The sequence below is a fragment of the Barbus barbus genome, assembly GCF_936440315.1.
Source record: "Barbus barbus genome assembly, chromosome: 49".
In the NCBI taxonomy this organism is placed as follows: domain Eukaryota; kingdom Metazoa; phylum Chordata; class Actinopteri; order Cypriniformes; family Cyprinidae; genus Barbus; species Barbus barbus.
The window spans coordinates 15861404-15886651 of record NC_136727.1 but is presented as its reverse complement, the minus strand read 5'-3'; the positions used below and the strand labels follow the sequence as shown (position 1 = coordinate 15886651).

At 36.2% G+C, this 25248-nt stretch overlaps 1 protein-coding gene across 1 annotated transcript in view; it reads left to right on the top strand.

Moving 5' to 3' along the window:
* Positions 1 to 25248, top strand: part of rbm20 (RNA binding motif protein 20) — a 62071-nt gene that overhangs the window by 28712 nt on the left and 8111 nt on the right. Inside the window, exons 2-11 of the mRNA XM_079413050.1 lie at positions 9060 to 10062; positions 11118 to 11179; positions 11584 to 11681; positions 12480 to 12571; positions 20489 to 20632; positions 21027 to 21158; positions 21235 to 21314; positions 22874 to 23492; positions 23773 to 23865; positions 24321 to 24867. Of these exons, the coding sequence (XP_079269176.1) occupies positions 9060 to 10062; positions 11118 to 11179; positions 11584 to 11681; positions 12480 to 12571; positions 20489 to 20632; positions 21027 to 21158; positions 21235 to 21314; positions 22874 to 23492; positions 23773 to 23865; positions 24321 to 24867 (2870 nt within the window). The remainder of the gene's footprint in view (positions 1 to 9059; positions 10063 to 11117; positions 11180 to 11583; positions 11682 to 12479; positions 12572 to 20488; positions 20633 to 21026; positions 21159 to 21234; positions 21315 to 22873; positions 23493 to 23772; positions 23866 to 24320; positions 24868 to 25248) is intronic.

Below are 25248 nucleotides of genomic sequence, written 5' to 3'. Positions count from 1 at the left end.
TCTAAGGCACGTTTATAAAAACTACTTAAATGTCCTAATTAAACTATGGCCTAATCCTGGCTTAGTCTAAGCCCTGTCTGTGAAACCAGGCCTAGATTTAATTTTAATTAAATTCAATATGACTGCATCAACCTCAAATCATTTTTATGAGTCCTTTATATGCATTAAAGATGAAAAACATTTGCCACAGACAATCTGCAGGCTAAAATGAAATTAATATTAAGAGTTAATTTTAAAATGTATGTATATTTTAAAAATTAGCTCTTATATATGATACATTTTATATGCAATAAATATAGAACCTGCAATGTAGTTTATGTTGAAAAAAATGGCATAAACTATTTTCACTCATAAATTTCATAAACTATTTCAAAGCAAGTAACAACTTGAATTAAACATGCAATTTCAAAGTAGACAAACTGAAATGGTATTTTCTCATAAAACATACTACAATAATCTTTATTTACAACTTTGATAATCAGTGTAGTTAATTTAGTTAAAATTGGCTATACATACAAATAAATTAGTTGCTTTACAAAAAATACATTATTAATGTTTGTTTAATGTTAATGTGATTAAATCAACATGACTACATTAGAATTGAAACAACATTGATCTTAATAATGACACTATTGTCTTCTGTAAAGCCGCTTTACAGCTACAATTAAACTGCTTTCATAATTCATGAATTTTACAACATACTGTTATTTTGATTGTTATATATTATTACTACAAATCTGTATTGTATAAAAGTAATATAGTTATACTTACAAAATGCATAATACTTCTTTTGGTTGTTTGATTTTTTCCTGCTAGTTCAGTTAAAATGTAACTAGAAAATTAGTTCAAATTAAATGAAAAGCTGCCGTACATGGTAAAGTCAAGCTCATACATCTGCTAAATATTTGTGCGTATAGAAACTATATTTGATGCATCGGATGGGGAGGCACGTCCCATTTGGGAATGGTTTCATCCATAAGGTGTTACTGTAGTTCACGTAACATCTCCCTCCCTGTTTTCCCTTCACTTGCTTTTGTGAAGCACATGTGACTCTTCATAACTCCAGCCGCTATTCCAGGCCAAATCAGCCTGCAGGAGCAGCACACTTTCATGGCAAAGAGAAGTACAGGCGGCTAGTGAACGAACGCAGAGTCCTGCTGGATCTGAGCAGAGGTCGTTATACAGACAGAAACTCGTAGGCTTGAGTGAAGGAACAGTGTAAGGTAAGAGCCAGCGGCCTGCTGATGTGTTGACTCGGTGTTCGGCCATAAATTGTAAAGTGGCTGCCAGATTTATTGGATTTAACGCTCTTTTAAATCTTTGTCACACATCTCAAGGGGCTAATTTATAATTTTTTTCCTCTGTGAACACGGCCTTCAGAGGTAGTGTGTGTTAAAGTGCGAGGAGAAAATATTTGTGGTGTGGTGTTTCTGGACCAGTGTGATAGATGTGGACTTGTACGCCGAGACAAAGATGAGTGTTGGTTTTGATGGAGCGATTCTTCGAAACTTAGCATTGAGAAGTTTTTGAGCAGTCTTGCAGGTTGTTGCAATTTTTGCTTTTTGTGTTTGGTTGCGTTTTTAAAATTTGTGTTTTTAAAAAGACAAAATGGTGATGTGACCCCCCCCCCCCCCCAAAAATGTGGTAACATCTTAAGTAACTAGTTTAATTGAAGTCAAATATATTTAATTTTATTCATTTCATTTAACTGAATCAACCTTGCTACACTGTAAAAAAAGACATTGCAAATAAAAAAGATTATAGTAGTGTGTTTGGATAAATGATTATTGGAGTACAAGGAAATACTTCATAAAATTTCATATTGAATTCAATGTTACTTGCAGTTTCTTTGTAATTGCAAAACTCAATTTCTAAGCGAAAATAGTCTCTGCACCTTTTTTTTCAGTATAAATGGAGTTACACTAAATGAATAAAAGTTCCAGACCAGGTTGGAAAAGGTCCTGAATTGAACAATTGAACGTTCACTTTTTACAGTATAGTGTAACACAATTTTTTAATAAAATAGTATGCCTAATTTTAGATTAATTCCTAAAAAGAAAGGATTCTTATATTTATTTACGGTTAAAACAATTGGTTAAAAAAGGTATTAGCTACATATTGCTTTAAAAAAAAAAAAACATTTTTATGTGGTTGAAATATAATCTCTTATGATGGCTAAATAGCCTAAAATAAATAATAATACAGTAACACAAATAATTTTAGTTGTACATACAGCTAATAACACTACACTGTAGAATAATTTGTACGTTTCCACTTTAAGTTCAGTAAAGTGTGCTAGCATTTGAAGCCAATGTGAAAAGAAACCTACATTTAGTACATTTCAGACACCAGATGCCCCTGTAAGCAGTAATTGAATATGGTAATATACACGCACTGCTACAAATTTGTAAGGGGTTTTCAGGATAGACAGCCTCTGATTTCCTTATTGAACCGTTTATGTTCAGGAGTACATTTTTGAATGTTTTTGTAATAAAGGAGAGATGTGTTTGTTGAGACATTTTGAACGTCTGAATTTTAGATTCTTCAGCAAATGTTTTTTTTTTTTTTTATATATATATATATATATATATAATTTTTGATATAACATGGCTAACTGCTGTTTAATTCCAGAATACAAAAGTTTGTTTACAGTTATTTTAGCATTACTTACATAAACACAATAATCCTAAAAATAGCCAAAAATAGTGATAAATCAGTGTAAAGTTGCCACTTGAAATTTCGATTTAATGACTATTGACTAGCAGCAGAACATGGCATTTAACACATGAACCTACAATAAATAAAGCAAACATTACAGTAAATACAACCAAAAGAATATATTCTAATTAAAACAAAAACAATACTAAAACTATTAAGAAGTTTGTTGCTACTTGAACCTCTACTATTTAACATGCATGGTTATGCTATCAGTAGGCACATGAGAAGATGGTGTTAAATATATTTGTAGTAGTTGTGGTTTCTTTGTGGATCTTCTCAATTCTCAGTTGCTTGTGGTGGCAAATTTTGTATAATAAATGCAAATGTGTGTTTTGTTTTATGTTAAGTCATAAGTCTCCTTATGTTCACCAAGGCTGCATATAGTTGTACAAAAATAGAGTAAAAAGAAGTAAAAGTGTGAAATATAATTAAAATGTATATATTTCTATTTTAATATATTTTAAAATGTCATTTGTTCCTGTGATGCAAAGCTGAATTTTCAGCATCTTTACTCCAGTCTTCATTGTCACATGATCCTTCAGAAATCATTCTGAATTTATCTTTTGGAACATTTTAAATATTTTTACTGACATATTTTAACACTTTAATGGATTGTTTCAGTCAATGGTTACACTTTATTTTACAAATATATGTACTTACAGTGTAATTACGGTGTAATTAACAGGAAAGTACTGGGTAATATGAGTTGAGGTTAGGTTCAGGGTTAGTACCAAGTTATTACCCAGTTATTATAATTGCTGTAATAAATACATTGTATGAGCACGCAGAATAGGGCTGTAAAATAAAATGTTACCGTTTTAATGACAAAAAAAAAACTTGAACCGTGTGTGTGTATATATATTTCCATAATTTCAATGTTCAAACAACATTTTGGCCACTGTGTCTTTGGTTAACCTGAAACAAATTCTGCATCTGAAGCATGATGTCATGCATTTCCAGCCAATAAAAGTTCAGCTCTTATAAACTGGAACAGTTGCTTTCGGGACACAGTTTGTCGCATCATGAGGTCGGCGAGGCGTGACCTCTGTACTCTTGCCAATTTATCCCAGGATTATCTAGAGAGAGACTAAGTCACGCAGATTGTTCCTTCCCACGGCCCTGATTGGTGCAAAGACATTGTACATGCACAATAGCGTATAATTATGCTCCGCACATTAAGACGGGCTTGTATTAATTGGCGAAGGGCATTTGGCACCTGGATCCTCTGCTTATATGAGACAACTAGAGTGCAGAAGTGAGCGGGCAGCTGTGAGAGCCGTATTGGTTTGCGTTGGTAGCTAAACGTGGTGTGTTGTGTGTCACTGGAGTATTTTGGGCTTTTGAGTCATGACGATAGGACGATGCAGCTGTAATGTCCAACGATGCAAAAGAAATTGCAGACGAAAATGTTTATGCAGTTTTGATTTTTCCAATGATAATTATTTTGATACAATTCCAACAAAATGCTAAAAAAGGTAACATTACAACATGCTAACAATGCGCCAATAAGGTTTTAATGGAAGAAAAACAAATCTGTCGAACGAATCTATTCAAATAATCTTAAATAAAACTGGCAAATGTACTTTAGTTATTAGGCACAACTTACGTGCTACTAATGTTACAATACTTTTGAAACCCAACCTAAGAGGGCATGCCAACCGTAAAGCTAGACTTTATAAATCCATCGTTGGCTCCATTTCTGCACTTTTAATCGTGGTATGCAACAGTTGACCAGCTGTTGGGTCTACAAGGCCAGTTGTACCATAAAATCTAATTTATGTATGTTGTGTCTTAGCCCAATATTTCCATTACATTTTCGCATGCCGTTTCACATGCCAGGTAGTACACGTCTATTAACGTGGTAATATAAACCCATATTTAAGTACCAGTTTATACTGCTGCTACTGCTTATAACAATAAAAATTAAACTGTATGTGCATCTTAAAATTTCCACAAAGACATAAAGTGCTTCTCAGAACATAAGAAGCCTTTAGCTACATGCTAACATGCTAACAACAAACCATTTTTGAAAGTAATATATATACGGCTATTTGGGGTCTGAGAAATAGGCTAATAATATATAATATTGAACACATTTTAAAGATTCTATGCCATGAACTTTAAATATTTCACATACTTTTGAAAATCCACCGTTTAGATTATCCTGATAAGCGCTCGTCATCTTCTTCCATGAGGGGGTTTAGCATCACGGCATCTTTGTTTCCAGGCAGAACGTTAAAGAACACGACACGCACGTCTCCCAGAAATCCTGTATAATTCAACCAATCCGATGACGACTTTGCAACTCCTGAAGTGTTTCCACTTATGTGTGCCATATGCATCAGATGTTTAGCCAACAGTCCATGGGCGTGACGTCTGAGGCTGAGACTAGGTGCTAACATGCTAACAACAATAAAACTAATATTATATCTTTATTTGTGGTCTGAGAAGCATTAAAGTCAAATATTTAAAGTTAAATGTAAACATTTTGTTTCTCAAAAAACACATTCTTGGTCATATTGTGCATGATTACAATTTTTTTTTTTTTTTAACATTCCATCAAAATATATAACTAGCTTCTTTTGCTGACTTTTTTTCTCTCCTCCAACCACTCAATGATAGTCTACTTTTCACAATCCAATCAATTTCTCAAAGATAAAATCAAGTGCACCCTACATTTTTTTTAGTATATTATATTAGCGCTAACTGTGTATGAACTCTAGAAGTTGGTTAGCCTTGCTTGGCTCTTGCTGTGTAATGTCATTGACAGATGAGAGTCACTGTATCCCTGCATAAATATCAGGAGTGCTTGAAGTAGAGGTGGCATGGTTGCCAATCTCTCGCTGCAACTCTATATTCATTAGACTAATTCTTGAAATACTGATGTAGCCATGTGCTTTGCCTTTGGGTATAGATATTTTGGTTTGTTCTTACACATTCACCAAGGGGTATGTTCCAGTTGCCAATAGTGAAAGTGAAACACTTCAAAGTATATTCCGCCATCCTTTATAAGATTCAAAATCAATAGGAGCATGTATTCTGAGTCTGAAGTGCACTGCAAACAACATGGAATAAATCCATCTGTATATCACTTATAGGCAGAGTTAGGTGATTTGGTTCAAGAAGATTTTACTTTATGCTGTTTGAAAGTCTTTTTACATCCCGATAGTAATCAGTAAGTTAGGTGATCTATATGTATTTTTTTATCACCCGTGGAAGGCGTAGGCCATTAAATTGTTTGTCCAATCATGTCCCTCGGTATGAGGGCTACGATAGATTGTCCTACCTGCATGTCAACATATGTATTTGCATACCTCAGTGCACCCTGTTCATGCAGATATGATATGTCATCAGCACGTTACATTATGCTATTGCAGACCAAGCGAGAATGGAAGGCGTTATTATTGTAATATTATGCGCTTTGTGTTGTAATGGTTTCTCACCGGTGAATGAGACATGAGGTAATCTGACAGCATTGCATTCAGTCCTCCGCGAATGCCGTCTCTCATTGTGTTTCTGGTTTTCCTATGCTCTGCCTGTGTGCGTTCATGTGTTTTGGAGGAGACGTGGCTTTGGAGAATGATTTGCAGGGAGGGTGGGATCTTATGTTTTAAAAGCTAGCTTGCTATTGCTAGCCTCTCCAAAAATCCCTATCCCACTTTTAACAGGAAGTGGAAAGGTAAATTACCGCTGAAGTCATTGAACACTGTGTAGGAATGCTGTAAATTGGAATGCAACTATGGTCTGTCTCCTCCATGCAAATTGTTAATGAAATGTGTTATAAATATGAACTTGTTTAATAAGTAGAAAAACAGACATCTTATTATCTTCTGGTCTAAAGAAAGAAGGGATAACTTATTTACAGCCGGTATTGATGTGTGAACTTTACGATCTGGAAAGGCTCCTGTAAGTCCATGTCATACTCTTAAATGACTCCAGCACTACTCTGGAGAGGCGCTAATCCCACCAAAAGATTCAGTTGCACAAATTCAGATCTGAAAGGATCTGAGGGCCTCCCCTTGTTCCAGCTGTTTCTTGACTGCTTATGCAGAACCTTGGTCTGTGTTTGAAACACCAAAACACCTGAAATCTACTTCATTAAAAACCTCTGAGGACTAAAAAATCCCCTTATCACGGCATGTAACTTTGAGAAACATTGTTGTTCCCTCTTTCACCACTATTACAACTTTCCCTTGGGTTTACCACTTATGTCAGCTCTTGGCTTAGAGGGTGTGTGCTCAGCTAGAGTGGTATCAGACTCGCACATATATTTTGATTGATAGTAGTGCTCGCTAAATTTAGCAAGCATGTGAGCGCATTAATCAGTCTAGTCAAACAGGGACAGGGAGTCCAGAGTTTCTGTACTCATGTCAGGCCAGGAAGAATGTTTCTGAATTGGACGAAACCTTGAGGCTTTGCAAAATAACACCTTTCATTTTTAAAATCTCTCACTAAAATAGTGACCCATGAAACTGTTTTTGGTTCCTGTAATGTTCTGGGAACATATTTTTTTTTTTAGAAAGTTCCTAGAACTGATCTTTGAGGTTATTTATGGATAGCTAGGAAGGTTTTTTATGGAAATAATAACCAATTACTTCAACATAATCTAAATTTGTTAATCAGAATCAGAGTAACCATACTCTAACATTAGAAGAACATTGTGTGTTTGCTGGCTGAATGTTTGGATAGTCACTAGTTTTTACTGTATACAGTGGGCAAAAAAGTATTTAGTCAGCCACCATTTGTGCAAGTTCCCCCACTTAAAAAGATGAGAGAGGCCTGTAATTTTCATCATAGGTACACTTCAACTATGAGAGACAGAATGGGTGGAAAGAATCCAGGAAGTCACATTGTAGGATTTTTAATGAATTAATTGGTAAATTCCTCTGTAAAATAAGTATTTGGTCACCTACAAACAAGCAAGATTTCTGGCTCTCACAGACCTGTAACTTCTTTTTTAAGAGGCTCCTCTGTCCTCCACTCGTTACCTGTATTAATGACACCTGTTTGAACTCGTTATCACTATAAAAGACACCTGTCCACAACCTCAAACAGTCACACTCCAAACTCCACTATGGCCAAGACCAAAGAGCTGTCGAAGGACACCAGAAACAAAATTGTAGACCTGCACCAGGCTGGGAAGACTGAATCTGCAATAGGCAAGCAGCTTGGTGTGAAGAAATCAACTGTGGGAGCAATTATTAGAAAATGGAAGACATACAAGACCACTGATAATCTCCCTCGATCTGGGGCTCCACGCAAGATCTCACCCCGTGGGGTCAAAATGATCACAAGAACGGTGAGCAAAAATCCCAGAACCACAGGGGGGGACCTAGTGAATGACCTGCAGAGAGCTGGGACCAAAGTAACAAAGGCTACCATCAGTAACACACTACGCCGCCAGGGACTCAAATCCTGCAGTGCCAGACGTGTCCCCCTGCTTAAGCCAGTACATGTCCGGGCCCGTCTGAAGTTTGCTAGAGAGCATTTGGAGGATCCAGAAGAGGATTGGGAGAATGTCATATGGTCAGATGAAACCAAAATAGAACTTTTTGGTAAAAACTCAACTCATCGTGTTTGGAGGAGAAAGAATGCTGAGTTGCATCCAAAGAACACCATACCTACTGTGAAGCGTGGGGTGGAAACATCATGCTTTGGGGCTGTTTTTCTGCAAAGGGACCAGGACGACTGATCCGTGTAAAGGAAAGAATGAATGGGGCCATGTATCGTGAGATTTTGAGTGAAAACCTCCTTCCATCAGCAAGGGCATTGATGATGAAACGTGGCTGGGTCTTTCAGCATGACAATGATCCCAAACACACCGCCCGGGCAACGAAGGAGTGGCTTCGTAAGAAGCATTTCAAGGTCCTGGAGTGGCCTAGCCACTAGCCAATCTTTGGAGGGAGTTGAAAGTCCGTGTTGCACAGCGACAGCCCCAAAACATCACTGCTCTAGAGGAGATCTGCATGGAGGAATGGGCCAAAATACCAGTAACAGTGTGTGAAAACCTTGTGAAGACTTACAGAAAACGTTTGACCTCTTGCCATTGCCAACAAAGGGTATATAACAAAGTATTGAGATGAACTTTTGTTATTGACCAAATACTTATTTTCCACCATAATTTGCAAATAAATTCTTTAAAAATCAGACAATGTGATTTCCTGGATTCTTTCCCCCCATTCTGTCTCTCATAGTTGAAGTGTACCTATGATGAAAATTACAGGCCTCTCTCATCTTTTCAAGTGGGAGAACTTGCACAATTGGTGGCTTTTTTGCCCAGCTGTACATTTGCCATGGATTATGGTCATGTAATTAATGAACTGTTATGTTTCTCTCCACAGTACCTCAGGAGATAAGCTTGATAATAAATCTGCTCCTCTGGCTGGTGCTCATGGTGGAGTGGGTCAGAACCTGCTGCTGAGTCCTGCCAGTCTTCAGCTGGCTCAGCTTCAGGCCCAGCTCACCCTACACCGCCTCAAACTCGCCCAGACCACCAATACCGCCGCCGCAGCCACTGTCCTAAATCAGGTTCTTTCCAATGTGGCTATGTCCCAACCTCTCTTCAACCATCTTCGGGGTTCCAGCATGGCCCAGGCCCACAGTGGGGCCTTTCCACCTCCCCCAATAGCCTTCCCACCACCAAATGCTGCACTGGGACAACTGGTTGGTGGTGGCTTTGCCCCAAATCCCACTGGAATCAGGCCCACCAACTACAGTGGGATGTCCAACCAGAATGCTAGTCAGCACAATGATTTTGGGAAAAAGGCTGGAACGTATTCGACAGACACAGACCGTCGCTTGCAGTTTGGGTATCTGGGAGGGGTTTCAGTGGTCACTAGTAAAGCATGTGATGGAGGACAGTATGGTGGAGCCTCTACACAACCCAGAAACAATGTCCACAGCAATTTTCAAAGAGACTTTTACTCCTCGGAAACACCAGTACAGCAAACTGGTTTCATGGGAAGAAGCAATGATCAGAATCTGGGATCAGCTTCTAAGGATCAATGGAAAGGTCCGATCAACTTGGGGAAGATGGATATTGGTACAGGAACAGGTTCTGGGGGTTGGGTACCACCCGGACCAGGGTTTGTGGGTCAGAGAGCAGAGTTGTATAACCCAGAGGAACCCACAGCAGATCTTAAATTCAACTCGACATGTGGCCCAGGAATTGGCCCACCCATTGGGCAGCAAGGGGGAATTCAACAGCAGCCACAGGTTTCCCAGAGTGAGGAAGGGGTGACCTTGCAATTGCAGCCCCACCAGTTTAATGACTACCATGGGACAATACCTTCACACCTACCCCATCAGTGCACCATTTGTGAGAAGAAGGTTTACAACCTGAAGGTGAGTAGATCTGGCGTGTTGGTTGAGATTAAAGGAAACGACCCATTCACACCAACTTCAAAATGGATTAGCATTTGCACTACCAATTTAATGTGTTTTCAACTACTCCGAATGTTGATTGCATCAGATACAGCTTAAGATGTCATTACAACTAGTTGTCCAGTTGAGATCCGACGAGCCAAGTTGGGATCAAAAACATTTTTGACCCTGTTCATACTTAATTCGTATTTAATTTTGACCCTCTGCAATCAGATAGCAAAGACTGATCTCAATACTAGGTGTGAACAGTGTAAAGTGTAAAGACCATCGACTCTACCGTGCGACTCCACCGGGCAGGGACACCGGCAAGGGATAGTAGTAGCTTTTTATTTAATTTTTTCATTGATATGTTTATTATTGAAATGTTGTTGTTATATGCATGTTAATTTTATTTAATTTCTTTATTTTCTTAAATATGTGGGTAGATAGTATTTATAGAGTTGTAACTTTTTAGTTTTAGTTACTTTTTCTTATTTGTAAGTCGCTTTGGACAAAAGCGTCTGCTAAATGACAAAAGTAAGTAAGTAAAGTAAATATTTGTAAGACAAACCTCAAAAGACTCATCACTTTTTTCCTACATGTGCCAATTTTATGCTAAGCTTTGAACGCTGCTTATGAACGGTGTATTGTATCTAAGTTTATCCTGATATCTCCAGCATCCAGTGTACGGAATTGAGATCCAGTTTTTTTCTCCAGTTATTTCTGCAGAACTGAGAGGGTTTTCATGATACTTGGCTAAAATGGGCTCATTGGTTACTCTAGGGTGTGAATGCTTTTGTGGCAGCTGGCGTGTGTCGAGTGGAGGCAGGTTTAGAGGGGGCGAGGACACAGTTGTTCAACAAGTTTGCCGTAATCGCATTCGTTCTCAACTATTGCTTGCCTTTTCTCTGCTGTGAACTGCTAGCTTTCTAATTGGCCTCAATTGTGGCTACGCCAGGGGAATCTCTCACTCTCATAGAGAAGGATCATAGTGAAGTCTATCTGACAGGCGTATCGTATGTGTATGCTGTTTTCAGGACTGGGACCAACATGTGAAGGGCAAGTTACATCTGCAGAACTGTTTGCTCTACACTGAAAGGTGAGTACAAAGGAAAATATAATTTGTACCATGTTACAGCATTCATCAATTGATGAACACTGTATTTTTAAGTGTCTTGTGATGGCAATAATCAAACAGCAAATTCTGATACATGGGTGGCTACAGTAATAGTTGCTAACCTGGTGTAGAAACAAGATACTTTTAAAGGGCTTGTTTGTATGTGGTCTATTTTGATCCTTGCTATGTTCCGGTCATCGCCTGTGATGCTCTTGTTAAGCATTTTATGAGTACAGCCAATCTCTGTATTAAACGCAGAGTTATTTTATAAAGAGTCTTCTTCCATATAGAGAGGGATATGACCTGGATTCGAGCTGTGTCATAAGATATAGTCAGACCAGATGCACTGGGATTTAGGATCTAAATGCAGTGCTGTCCCTTCACAGCCCGACGCTCGGAGCAGTGCACTTTCCAGTGTCGTCTGAAGGATGTCTCAACATGGCATTGAGTAACACTATGGCATACACGTCGACTGCCAGTCAAGGTAAGTCAAATCTCCTAATTTGTCCTTCAGTGTAAGTGCTGAAAAATCAGGAGACTGAAAGCTCTGGGATGTGATTTTAGAGGACTCTATTTTTAGGGCTGTGAGTACAGTGGCGGGGGAGTGGAGTGTCTACAGACTGGCACACTGAGTGACGTCTGCTAACACCAGTTTTTGTGTTTGTCGGAAACTTTTCACCAGTCATTTTTTTTTTTTAATGAATGTGTTCCTTGTTTTGGTATCTTTTGATTAGACCCCATGAAATAACATGTTTGTAAGATCTTAGGCCATCTATATACTAGTGCAATTCTTAAAGTTAACAAATTAGACATATACAATAAAATCCTTGAAATAAAACTATTGATTGATCTTGTACTCAGAGATGTAACCAGTTTGGTCCAGTATGTTGACAAAACATGTCCCTTCTCCGATACCACCTGCCATCGACTAGCATTAGCAAGATGCAAAACAGAGTTCAACTGTGTGTCTTTAGTTATGCTAACACTCTTACTTTTTAATTCGATTCAACCTACTTTTTTATACTTTTTGTGGGGCAGTAATGTAAACTATATGCTATTGGCTATTTTAAAAAGAACTGCAAGCCCTTAAGTATTCCCTGCCCCAACTGTTTCAATAGGAAATACATCAACACAATACAAAACTACTTTAGTCAAACTATTGTTTCATGGGGTCTTACTATGTAGTGTTTCCTCAGTTTACTGATTAGATGTATTCTACACAATTGCAGTATATAAAAACATATATTTGGATATCTGAAGTGCCGTTTCCTGTTTTCTACAGATGCTTCAACTGGAAGTGCTTCATATTTGCCTGCCACATCCATGAAGTCATTTCCTCTTTCAGGGGTGGGATTTACTTCTCACCAAGCAGGGGTAAAGGTTACAATTGTGCAAACAATTAAACAGATTGTTTAAAAAAAAAAAAAGATTCATATGATATTTGATGTTGACTTTCTAAGAAACTTGATTTAAACATTTTAGTAGTTGTACAGTTTAAAAAAAAAAATTGATGAGGTCTTTATTTGTGAATGTTTGTTGGCTTATCTCATAGCGCTGATCTTTCCGCCTTTAGCTCAAAGGGTTTGTAAAGAAGCCACGAGTTGAGATACAGAGCGTGCTATATTTAGGTCACATTATTTCACTGACTGACAGATTACTTAATGCTTATTATCACAGTCTAACGGTTATTATTCAAAGCACAACTGAGCCATCTTCACAGCTAAAGCTCTTTGAGAACAGGTGGAAGCCAGCAGTATTGTACAGCTCAGTCACTGCTTACAAGAAAAGAGTTAAGTTCAGTAGCATCAATATGGGATTGTTTCTGTATCAAGAGTTGTGAATATATAGCTTTGCAAACTTTCCAGGGCAACTGTATTTTTACAGCTAAATGAATAGGCCTAGTCACCAATCACACTCAGTTCAGGCAGTTATGTTGTTGTGCTGTTGTAATATAGTGGGAATGCATCAGGCCAGACAGACCATGTCCCTTGTGAAAACTAACACTAGTTTTTGTTGTCCAGGGACTTTATTTAGCTGTGTGATCAGGCTCCAAAATTAACTTTTTGCCCAACCTGCCAGTGCTGAGTGATTAGAAACAAATCTGCCAACCATGATACAAAGCACAGTATCATGGTCAGAAAATATACATAAACATTACTATTTATTTTAATGTTTATGTATATAAATAATATATAATTTTTACATTAAATACATTAACAATATATTCAATAACAGTCAAATTTATATCATTTTTCTTGCAAATATCAAATAATATCTGTCAGTTGTAGTAATATACAGTCTCACAATGAAACATGATGACATAAAACCACCCGTTTTGCGTTGGTTTGTGGTTTAGATCTTTGAAGTTAGGACAAAATAAGAGATTTTTTTTTTTCAACTAAAAAACTGATGGTAAATGTTCCACTGAGGTTTTCTTCAGTAAGCGGGTTATTGGTTTGAATCATCAGTGTGAGTCTGAATGTAGTTCTTGTGCTGTATTATGTTGTAATTCCTAAAATAAATAAATGTTACTGGCCAAATTAAATAAGTCCATGTTATTTAAAGCCTATATTTATTTACCAAATTATACTAATTAATATGATCTTTTTAATTTAATTTTTTAAATATATTTAAATGTTTTTATTATTTATTAGTTAATAATAAACTTTGACTTTTGTGCATTATAACACAAATTGTACTTGTGATAGATGTACACCACTGTTCAAAAGTTTGGTGTCGTAGGATTTTTTAAAGTTCACCCAAAAATGAATGTACTTTCTGGGCCTTCAACGTGTCAGTTGTGTTGCAGTCCATGAAGAGTCAGAAAGCTCTTGGCTTTCATCAAAAATCTTTATTTGTGTTCCAAAGATGAACGAAGGTTTTACGGGTTTGGAACGACATGAGGTTGAGTAATTAATGACAGAATCTTCCTTTTTGGGAGAACTATCCCTTTAATGTTTTTGAAAGAAGTCTCATACGCTCACCAAGACTAATATTTTAATATGAATGTATTTATTAATGTAATATTTAGAAAAATTACTGCAATTGAAAATGACAGTTTTCAATTTGATTAGATTTTCAAATATAATTTATTCCTGCATGGCAAAGCTGCTCGATAAACTTTTCTTCTTATCAGTGTTGAAAAGGTTGTGCTGTGTAATATCTTTGTAGAAACTGTGATATACATTTTATCAGGATGAATGATCAGAAATCTTTTGTAACATTATTAATATTTTTACGGTCACTTTCGATCAATTTATTGCACCGTTGCTGAATACTTTTAAATGGTAGTGTGACTAAAAATACATACATATATATACAATTGATCATTCAAATTACAGATAATTTATTTTATATATTAAACTATAGTTTTGAAATATGCATTTTATTCATTGTTATAATGCATTTCTTTGACTTTATTCTTGTCATGGGTTTGTCTTCTGACAATCTGTTTTTCATTTCATCTCTCGTGCTTGTTCTGTTTGTATGAACTATATTAATGTGAGTTGGGCTCAGACAGATGGCTTTTGCATTGTTTCGGATTAGATTCTCTGACCTTGCACAGACGTCTGCCACCTATAATTGAAGCCATGTCCTGTGCAGGACGGTATTTTATGCGGTTGCCAGCTTGTGGATTCAAACCCTCACACAAAGATTCTTTATGGTGGTCTTTTTTGCCAAGTTATTTATGATTTAGTCCACTGGAGAGGTGAAAGCATGGGATAATATTAGCTCCTATTAAACCCACCTGTTTTACAGCAGCTGTACATCGGTGGTGCTTTTGTAACTCTTTTAGTCTTCAGCTTATTGCGTGAAAAGATGCACAGACTCAGACTCTGGTTCAGAAATCTGTGCACACAGAAATTCAGGGTTTCGACAGATCAAACCGTCCGGCCAAGTAATCAAGATTTGTGTGATGTGTTCCAGGTTTCTCTGAGGCTGGGAATTCAGTTTCAGCTCACAGAATCGGAAATACTAGGATATCTATGAAATTCAGAAAGCGCATGGTATAGATTTCAGATGAACCTGTTTTAAGGCCCATGTAAGGCAGTATAAATCCTCTCTTGGTAAGCAAACAGATGTATCTGTAGCGTGATATGGTGCCTGTCATCGCTAGATCTCCAAAGATAATGCCTTTCGTTCTCCTAATTTATGATGTGCTCACAACAAATCTCTTCTTTTCTTGCCAAATTTGACATCCATAATTCAGCATATGCATTCTGTTACAGTCACATAAAGAGATGTGATCAAAGTACCAGTACATTTTTATAAGAGAAACGAAGCTCTGTCACTGCTGACAGATGTTGGCAGATAATGACTGAAACATATTTTTGCTTTGTGGAAACTTCAGTTAAATTTGACTGGTAACACTGAATGCGTCATATATGTTACATATCGTAACACTAGTTGTATTTACTAGGTGTAAATAAAACCTTTTTAAAATAAAGGTATGGATACAATAAAGATTGGAGTATGTTTCGTAAGGACGTTTTTCTACTTCAGAATTGAATGACTAATTTTAGTGTGTTCCTTGCCATTTCATTGTAACGGTTTATACAATTTACTAACAATTTCTGAGTGAAAATAGTTTCTACACCAATTTTTGTTCATTGTATAAATTTTAGGACATTGTATTAATTGAAATTGCATTTATCCATTTGATCCAAAGCAACTTGTTAAACCCACTCTCATTAAATCTAAATAAAAGTAAATAAATAAGACATATTACTATCCCTTAACATGTCATGTGACACAATTCTCCAGAATATTTTTTGTTATTCTGATTTTCCGCATTAATAATAATATTAGCAATTATATTGTATATAAATATTCCAATATTTTGTTGGCATTTAATCTGTTCTAGTCTAGTCTTTATATAATCTCAGTTATTTCTCATCTATATTTAGTGTTAAAATGCAACATAACTTTATCACAATTTTTGGGGATTACAGTTAACAAAAAATAAAATGTGACCATAGCAAACATTTTCTTACTTGAAATAAAATAAACATTGACTGAAATAAAGTATAAAAGTCAGAAATTTGATTAAGGCAAAGGCAGTATTTCTTGTTTTCATTTACACAACACTAAAAAAAGAAAATACTGAAATTAAAATGAAAACTGAATATATCAAAATACTTTACAATATTAATTAGAAGTGTAATAGTATCCTGCTACTAAAATAGCACTGCAGTTTAAAGTAGAGGCAACATTAAAGGGGTCATATGATGCGATTTCAACTTTTCCTTTCTCTTTGTTGTGTTACAAGCTGTTTGCGCATAGATAAGATCCCTGAAGTTGGAAAGATTAAAGTCTCAAAACCAAAAGAGAGATTCTTTATAAAAGTTAAGACTCTGTCTCATTTCTGTCACACGTTTGAGGTATTCAGCCAATCACAACGCACTGGATAGCTGGCCAATCAGAGCACACCTCACTTCTCGACACGTTTCAGAAAGGCAGAGCATAGAGGAGCAACAATAATGTACAGTATGTGGAAAATAACCTTTTTTTAACCTTAAACCGCATAAATGCATTGCATTACACCAAATAATGTTCTTTTTAGCAACGTCATATGACCCCATTTTTAAGTTGAGTTCGCATCAAAATGTGCCTTTGAAGCCACTGTTTACACTGTGATACTTTCAAATATTGTTTGCTCGGTTTGTTTATGAATCCCAACCAGCCCATCATAGCAACTAGGGGTGTCATATACGTATAACGGTATACGTATTCGTACAGAACATTTTTGGTCTGGGTCTTTCGGTTCGGTATGCATGTGTATTGAACAAATAAACCACTGTTTTAACCACTGCACGAATGGACTTCCAGTATTATATATTGTTACTTTTGATACGAAACAAAGTCTCATCTTTCAAATTATTTCAATTTTTTAGGAAATTCAAACCGTAAATGCCGTTTTGGCTTTCTGTGATGCGCCGCAACAGATCGCTGAACGTGATCATCCCTTCATCTTTACAACCAGCTTTAACACGAAAACATGAATGAACATCTCGCGCCTCACGTAATCGCGCCATCTGCGAAAGACGGCAGTGAAACCGCGTGGTAATAAAATATCACGTACGCAAGTCTTCAGTGTCTACGTTAGTTTGCTAGAGAAGTTAAGTCTGGAGAAGAGCATTTCGCGAAAAATTTGACTATACTAATGATGTTTTACTTTAACTGTTAATAATGTCTTAATTATTTAATGTACGTTTAAATAAATCTGTTATGAAATAAGTTATGACAGCCACTGTGTAAATTAGTATATTTCAACAACAAATAGGAATTTTATCATTTAGAAGTTAATTTAAAAACTGCATTATGCACTTTTTTTTAGTTGAGAGTTGATTATTATATTTGAAAAATAATACTAATTAAATTTAAGTTTGGACTCTGTATTTAATTGTAACCTTATAGTAATGAAAAAGGGCTCCCTATAGTTTGAGCCAGATTTTTATCCCTAAGAAAATTTGTATTATAATTGTAACAATTTAAAGAAAGAGCCATTTGTTAAATAAAAAAACTGTTTAATAAGATTAAAATAAAAATTAAATTTAGTCCTTTCCCCCTACTGTACCAAAATCATAACGAACCATGAAGTCTAAACTGAGATACGTACCAAATCGTCATGTTTGTGTACCTTTACACCCCTAATAGCAACACTTACTTGACCAATGGCACGAGTTTGGGGGTGTGGCCATCTGTTTGGCCAGCCAATGACAGAGAGAAAAGTTATTTGGGGAAACCTGTTTGAAAGACTCGTTATTTTTGCAGCACTCTCTCTTTGATGATACTCACCTGAAGCATATTTAATACTTATACGTTTCAGTGGATAGACTCTCTCTCTCAAAAAAAAAGTATTAATATGTACCATTTATGGGTAAAATACTGTAAACATATGTAACTTTTAGCTTTTGTATCTTAGAGTATCGTCCCAGTGACCGCTCTGTTCCATTTTTATTTTATTTTTCTCTAAGAATGTAGTTGTAGACCAGTCATAAAAAAAAAGTCTTTTGATTGGCATTCCATGCCGGCCAATCAGCAGCAGCCACAGCCCCTCAGGGTTTCGCTGCACTGCCAGAGTTATGTTTCACCCAGCATTTCAACATAATCACCTTCACTGCCAGAACATTGAGCCACTCAACAATCTTCGACTGCCTACAATAAGCTGAACGAAGTCCAAAACACTGGTGTTGCATATTACTAGGCCAGCACAAAGAAGCCATTCACAGTTACAGTCTGACTTATACAGCATATAGCAGAGGCATAAACAGCCTGTTTGGAGGTCTATTTTGGTATGTGTTTATGGAGGCAGACCTAATGTGACCTTTTTTGGCACATTTGGCCAAAGGGAAAGTCTGGCAGGAAGCCTTTCATAGAATTATCACGAGCTCTGCTCTGACTGTCAGAGTCGGTCAGCGGCCAGCCGCAGATAAACCCAGAAACCAGCCGTGTCTAGATTAACATTGGTTTAAGGCTTTGAATTCGCGAGGGTTTTGGCACATTCTGTGCCTTTTTGGCACCGATTGGAGTTCTGGTCTGAATCCGACAGTTGAATAGTATACACAGATGACAGGATTGTCATGAGTTTCACTGCTTTCATTCTCACGATCGGTGCTCATGATAATTAATCGGTTCTCACGCACTCTGTGGATCTCTGTGGTGCTTACACTGTAATACTCCTCCTATGGTGTGTAAATTGCAGTGTAAACACTGACCCTCGTCTCTGACCCTGCGCTCATGTGGGCTGAGTGCCTCTCACACTTGCTGCTGTCAATCAAATCCTGCCATCTCCGTGTAAAAAAACTCCCTGTACACATCCTAACACGCTGTATCTTAGATTACCGTCATGAAAACTTCTTTGACATGCTTTTTAGAGTATTACGATTATGCTATATGTGCACGTATAAAAAGGTAGTCTGAAAATGTCATTCTTTATATTTCCTGTACAATAAAATACATTATGTACAGTTTGCATGAATGCATGAAATTGATTAAAATCTCAGTAAGGACATTTATAATGTTACGCTTTAAAATGTATTTATTAAAATGTTTTTCCTTAAGCAATCAGAAAAAACAAATCCTGGTTTCCAATAAAAATATGAAGCAGCACAACTCAACATTAATAATAATACGTTTCTTGAGCAGCAAATCGGTGTATTAAATGATTTCTGAAGAATCATGTGACACCGAAGCCTGGAGTAATGGCTTTTAATTTTAAAATCTACTCAAATAGAAAACAGCTAGTTTAAATTGTAACAATATTTCACTATATTACTGTTTTTACTGTGTCTTTGATTAAATATATACAGCCTTGATGAGTAGAACTTCTTTCAAAAAACATAAAAAAAATTTCTGACAATCCTTTCTAAGGGTTAGTATGATAATATAATATTATATAGAATTATTAAACTTTTATCTATTTTACATCATAGAATAATTAGCTAAAATTGCATTTTATATACTGAAGATTTTAAATGGTTAATTGTTATATTATAAAATTGATGAATTAGTTGTTTTTTGTTGTTGTTGTTGTTGTTTTTAAGGAGACATTTATGATATCCCACAGTGATATCTCTTTTTTTTTTTTTTTTCCAGATCTGGTTTATTTTTTCAGTATGCTTGGGATTGCTTGTTTTTTTTTTGGCTTGGTTTAAAATAATACATTTCAACCTGAAATATGTTAATGTATATTATTTTAGACCAAAGATGCCCAAAGTTTTTAATATGAAGGGCCAAAAAAAAAAAAAAAACTTAATTGAGGACTCTAGGCCAAAACTGAATGTTGCATTATATCCAACAATTATATTAAAATGTTCTTTTTTTTTTTTTTTTTTTTTTTTTTTAGAATTAAAGAAAAACATAAATACAGTTTTAAAGGTTTTGCATTATTATTATTTGTTTTACTAAAATTCACACATTGTTTTTTTTTTTTTTTTTTTTTTACATTTCAATGTTAAAAAAATAAATACAAATGTGAAATTAAGTTATGATTCAGTGGCATGCAACTATTTTTTTCCTTCCTCACAATCAAAGGTCATCATGGGCCATCTCTGATTTAGTCCCTCAGCTGCTACACTTTCATCAGTATTTCAGGTGCATGTAGTATTTGAGCACCAGTAGGTGGCATTAGTGAGCACAGCAGGGGCCAGAATGGAACTGTTTCAACACACATGAACACAACAGCTAGTCATATATATCTTAAATGTTCACATATATTTAATCTATATATTGTTGATGTAATTAAAGTGTTTAATACGGAATGTATAATAACTATGTGTCCTCTCTCAGTTTGTTCAGCGTAAAGCGTGTCCCGGACGCGTCGTGCACATCTGTAACCTCCCAGAGGGCAGCTGCACGGAGAACGACGTCATTAACTTAGGGCTTCCCTTCGGCAAAGTGACCAACTACATCCTCATGCGCTCAACGCATCAAGTAAGAGATTTCAGCTCTGAAATAAAGATAGCAATGATATATCATACAGTTTGTCGTAAATAAAATGCTAGCGCTAGGCTGAGTACTGCAGAAATAGATTTAGACAAGCATTTTATGTACTTTATCTTCGTACATTTAAACCCAGACAGCGATGATGTCTCAATCACCATGATTCGTTAATCAAATTTGACTTTTTGATTGGTTCTGTTAGTACAGTCTGGCTCAAATTCTGGTTTCAGTGCCAAGTTTGACATGTGCCTGAAATGCCTGGCATTGAATTGATCTTGTAAATGTCTCGAAGATTTATTATGCAATTAAAAAGAATATCTGTTCGGATCACATTTGACACATTTTATGTTTCGTGCACGCTTTTACGATTTGACTTTGGCGTCAGGCTTTTGTGGAAATGGCATATGTGGAAGCGGCGCAGGCGATGGTGCAGTACTACCAGCTCCAGCCGGCTACCATCAACGGACACAAGCTACTGATCCGCATGTCCAAGAGATACAAGGAGCTGCAGCTGAAGGTATGAAGCTCATCTGGGCTCATTGTGATCACGGGATTCAAACAAACCCAACTCAGTGTTTTCCTTTCTGACCCAGAAACCAGGTAAAGATGTCGATTCTATTATCCAAGACATCAATTCCCAGAGAGAGCGAGACGAGATGCAGGAGATCGACAGGTGAGGCCAGGAGACATTTTTATTGGGACTTTTTGAGTCGTTTTTTTTATTATTTTAAACTTAATTTGAAACTTAAATTATTATAATTCATGAATGCTTTTGAATAGAGACCTAAGGTCGGTCTCTTTTTAAAGAAGACAATTAGCAGATTATTACAAGTGAAATCATTTAATAAAATGAAAGTATTAAGTTATAGAAGTTTAAATTTACTGTAAAGAAAATGTATTATACTATTTTTCTTTTATATAAAATAAATAAAAAAAATTAAAAAAAATACAAAATTGCTACAAATTAAAGACATATGTCTACATAAGTTGTTTTCCAAATTTTAAGTTGATATAAAAAAAAATTGAGGTTCATATGCAGTTTTGTTTAGGCGTTATTCCAAAAACAGCCACCGGGTGCCATTCAAACTCCATTGAATAGTTTTTTTTTAATGCATTTCTGTCACAAATCGATCAATTTCTCTCGCAATATTACATCTATAACAAAATAACCACCAAATAAGGAATCTTGAGACTCAAGATACATTTCCAACGATATATATTTTGTCAAGATTATAAAAAGTTTTGATTCTAAAAGACCGTAATACATTTTGTAATATGACACCCCCGCTAAGGGGGAGGAGACCAAACATTTTGAAGTACCATTTCTATGGTAACGCAATGTCCGAATTTTGAGATTTTAAGCTTTCAAATGGTATATAACTTATGATGATTGCTAAAACATGTGATAGGAAAAAAAGGCAAGGAAATAAAGACTTTTTGTGACAAAGGTCAGAACTCCTGTTATGATGTAGATTTATCACAGACTCTTGGTGCACTCTTGTCATAAATTAATCTATTACTGTTCCCACATAATTTGTAACAACAAAAAAATGGTAAAATATCTATTTTGGAGTCTTAGACCTTTCCAATGATACATAGTTTGTCATGATTACATTAGGATTTAATTTTAATATAGTGAAGTAAACTTAGGCGTCCCATATACGGGACGGTGAAAATGCAAAAATAAATTCTTAAAATGAACAAATTTCTTTTTTTTTTTTTTAATTCATAATATGGATTCAAATTAAAATATTTTTTTATTTATTTATTATATAATATTATATTATATAATATTTAAGAGTTTCTCAAAAAACGTAATGATATTTATTCATTAAAAATTAAAAATATATATTTTTACAGTATTTGTAAAAAAAAAAACCTTTTCACGTTAAAAATATATATTTAGAAAGTTTTTTTTAAATCATGATTAAGACGTGTACAATCACGTGTTTAATATATATATATATATATATATATATATATATATATATATATATATATATATATATATATATATATAATTTTATAAATTTTTTTACGTGATGGTTGCACCACATGACATTATTAAATTTGAACTTTTTTTGAAAATGGTATAAAAGCTTTTCAAGACAATAAACCTGCCAAAGAGCTCAATTCTAAGAACTTTGCCAAATGTGTTTTAAATGTAATTTAAAAAAAAAAGACTTTTTCTTTTCTTCATCATTGTCTCAAACCTGCTGCTGTTTTGCGCAGGTATTTGCCGGAGCGTGACAGATCACGCAGTCCGGTCAGTCGTTCTCTGAGTCCGCGCTCACACAGTCCGAGCTTCACTTCCTGTAGCTCCGCTCACAGTCCACCGGGGCCGCCCTGTCGGCCTGACTGGAGCAATGGTATGGGGCCCCGCCGGTCCTCTTGGGACTGGACGTCCCATTCCCGAGGCGACGAGGACCCCCGCGATAGAGACGACTGGAGGAACGACGACGAAGAGAGACCCAACGGATGGCTGTCTGAGCGCAGGAAACCCTACCTTAAAACTGGGGACCGGATCAGCCCACGTATGGGGCCCGGGGACGAACGGGGCAGGGACTGGTACCCCCGCGGAAGCCCTCAGGGTTCATCCTTCTCCTCCTATCACTCCATAGATGACTTTTACAAGAAAGACTCGCTGTACAAGACCGATAAACTGAGCAGGCTGCAACATCAAAGACATGAGGGGAAAACGAAGAGAAGGGAAGGTGACTACCACAGACCCCGGCACTCAGAGTCTGACGTGATGGACGACACAAACTCCAACCGGACAGCTGAAGACAGAGGACGCAGCAAGAGGCCGAGCCGGAGACAAGACAGGGAGGAGAAGGAGTCTGAAAATCAGGCATGTCCTGTTTCACTTCAATAGTGTTCATTTGAAGAACAACTGTTCAGTTCATATATTTTATAAAATATCTTTATATTATTTTAGTTTAATATTATACATTATTTAAAATATATAAACTTTCAAAAAAATATATATTTGAGTATACTATTTTATTAAATATTTTAATTATTTTTAAATTCTCTATTCTATTCTATTCTATTCTATTCTATTCTATTCTATTCTATCCAAATGTGCTTTATAGACAATATTTTAATAGCACTGTTTTATTGTATTACAGAAGGAAGAATATAAAGCCAAAGAAAGATCAACGTCTCCTGATAACAGCAAACCTGTAGAGTCTTCAAAGTGTGACAGAGATGGTGACAGTGAAGTAAATATATGTTCATTCATTCATTCATCTACCAGTCTGCATTTTTGCATTCTGAAATTTTGAAAATAAATAGTAAAAACACTAATATTGTGAAATATTACAATTTAAAATGACTGTTTTCCAATTTAATATATTTAAAAATGAAATGTATTCCTGTGATGCAAAGCTGAATTTTCAGCATCGTTATTCCAGTCTTCAGCATCATGTGATCCTTCAGAAATCAGTCTAATATGCTGATTTGCTGCTCAAGAAACATTTCTGATTATCAGTGTTTGAAACAGTTGTGCTGTTTCCTATATATATGGAAACCTTGATCATTTTTTTCAGGATTCTTGTATTTACAGCATTTATTTGAAATAAAACTACATTATAAATGCCTTTACTGTTACTTTTGATCAATTAAATCCATCTTTGCTGAATAAAAGTATTAATTTCTAATGTGTCCTGGTTTTCAGGGATTGGAAAGTGTAGATGGAGAGGAAGAAAGCTGGTATCCTAAAAGCATGGAGGAGCTGGTGACCGTAGATGAAGTTGGAGGAGAGGACGACTCTATAGTTGAACCTGATCTACCTGATCTTCACGAGGAGGACCAGAGAGTCGAGCCCAGTCAGTCAACGGCAGAGAGCCCTAAACCAAATGCAAAGACCCCAACAGAAGGCGAGGAGACCACGGTGGACCCTCCTACCCTTCCACTGCTGGATCTGGTCCCAGAAGAAAGCTCTGGAGGTGCTCAGTCCAGCCCCGGAGAGAGACCATCTGCCCCAGAGCAACCAGTCTGTCAACTCAAGCGCATCCCGTCCCAGGAGTTCAAGAGCGCTTTGGAGGAGTCCTGCTCCGCCACTCTTAAGGACACACACATCGACACAACCACACCAGCTGAGCCTCTAAACAACAGCAGCACATGTGAAAGTGGGAAAGTGAATGACTTGAGTAATGATGAGCGAAAGACAGCAGAGATGGACAACAAGGAACCATGTCTCAAACAGGACAGTCAGAAGAAAGGTACTCTGACTTTAGTTTGTTAGTGAATGCCTATAATGACGTGGTCCCAGCTAATGAAAATATGTTCCAAGAACGCTTTGATAATGTTCCCATTAAGTTATTAAAATGTTATTTTTGAATGTTCTAAAACGGTAAAATTGTAAAAACATTAGATGAATGTCCAACTAAAAGGTTTCAGGAAAAAGATGTTTCCTGGATGTATAAATAATGTTTTTGAGCTAGCGTTTTAAGAACATTATTAAAAACCAGGTAAAATTAAAAAGCCGTAACTTTGACAGAACTTAACCAGAACAATAGTCAGTGTTCTAAGAACATTGCCTGTTCGCTGGGGAGTTCGGGAGGGTTACTTCTTCATACTGATACCATTGTAGCTCTTAGTTC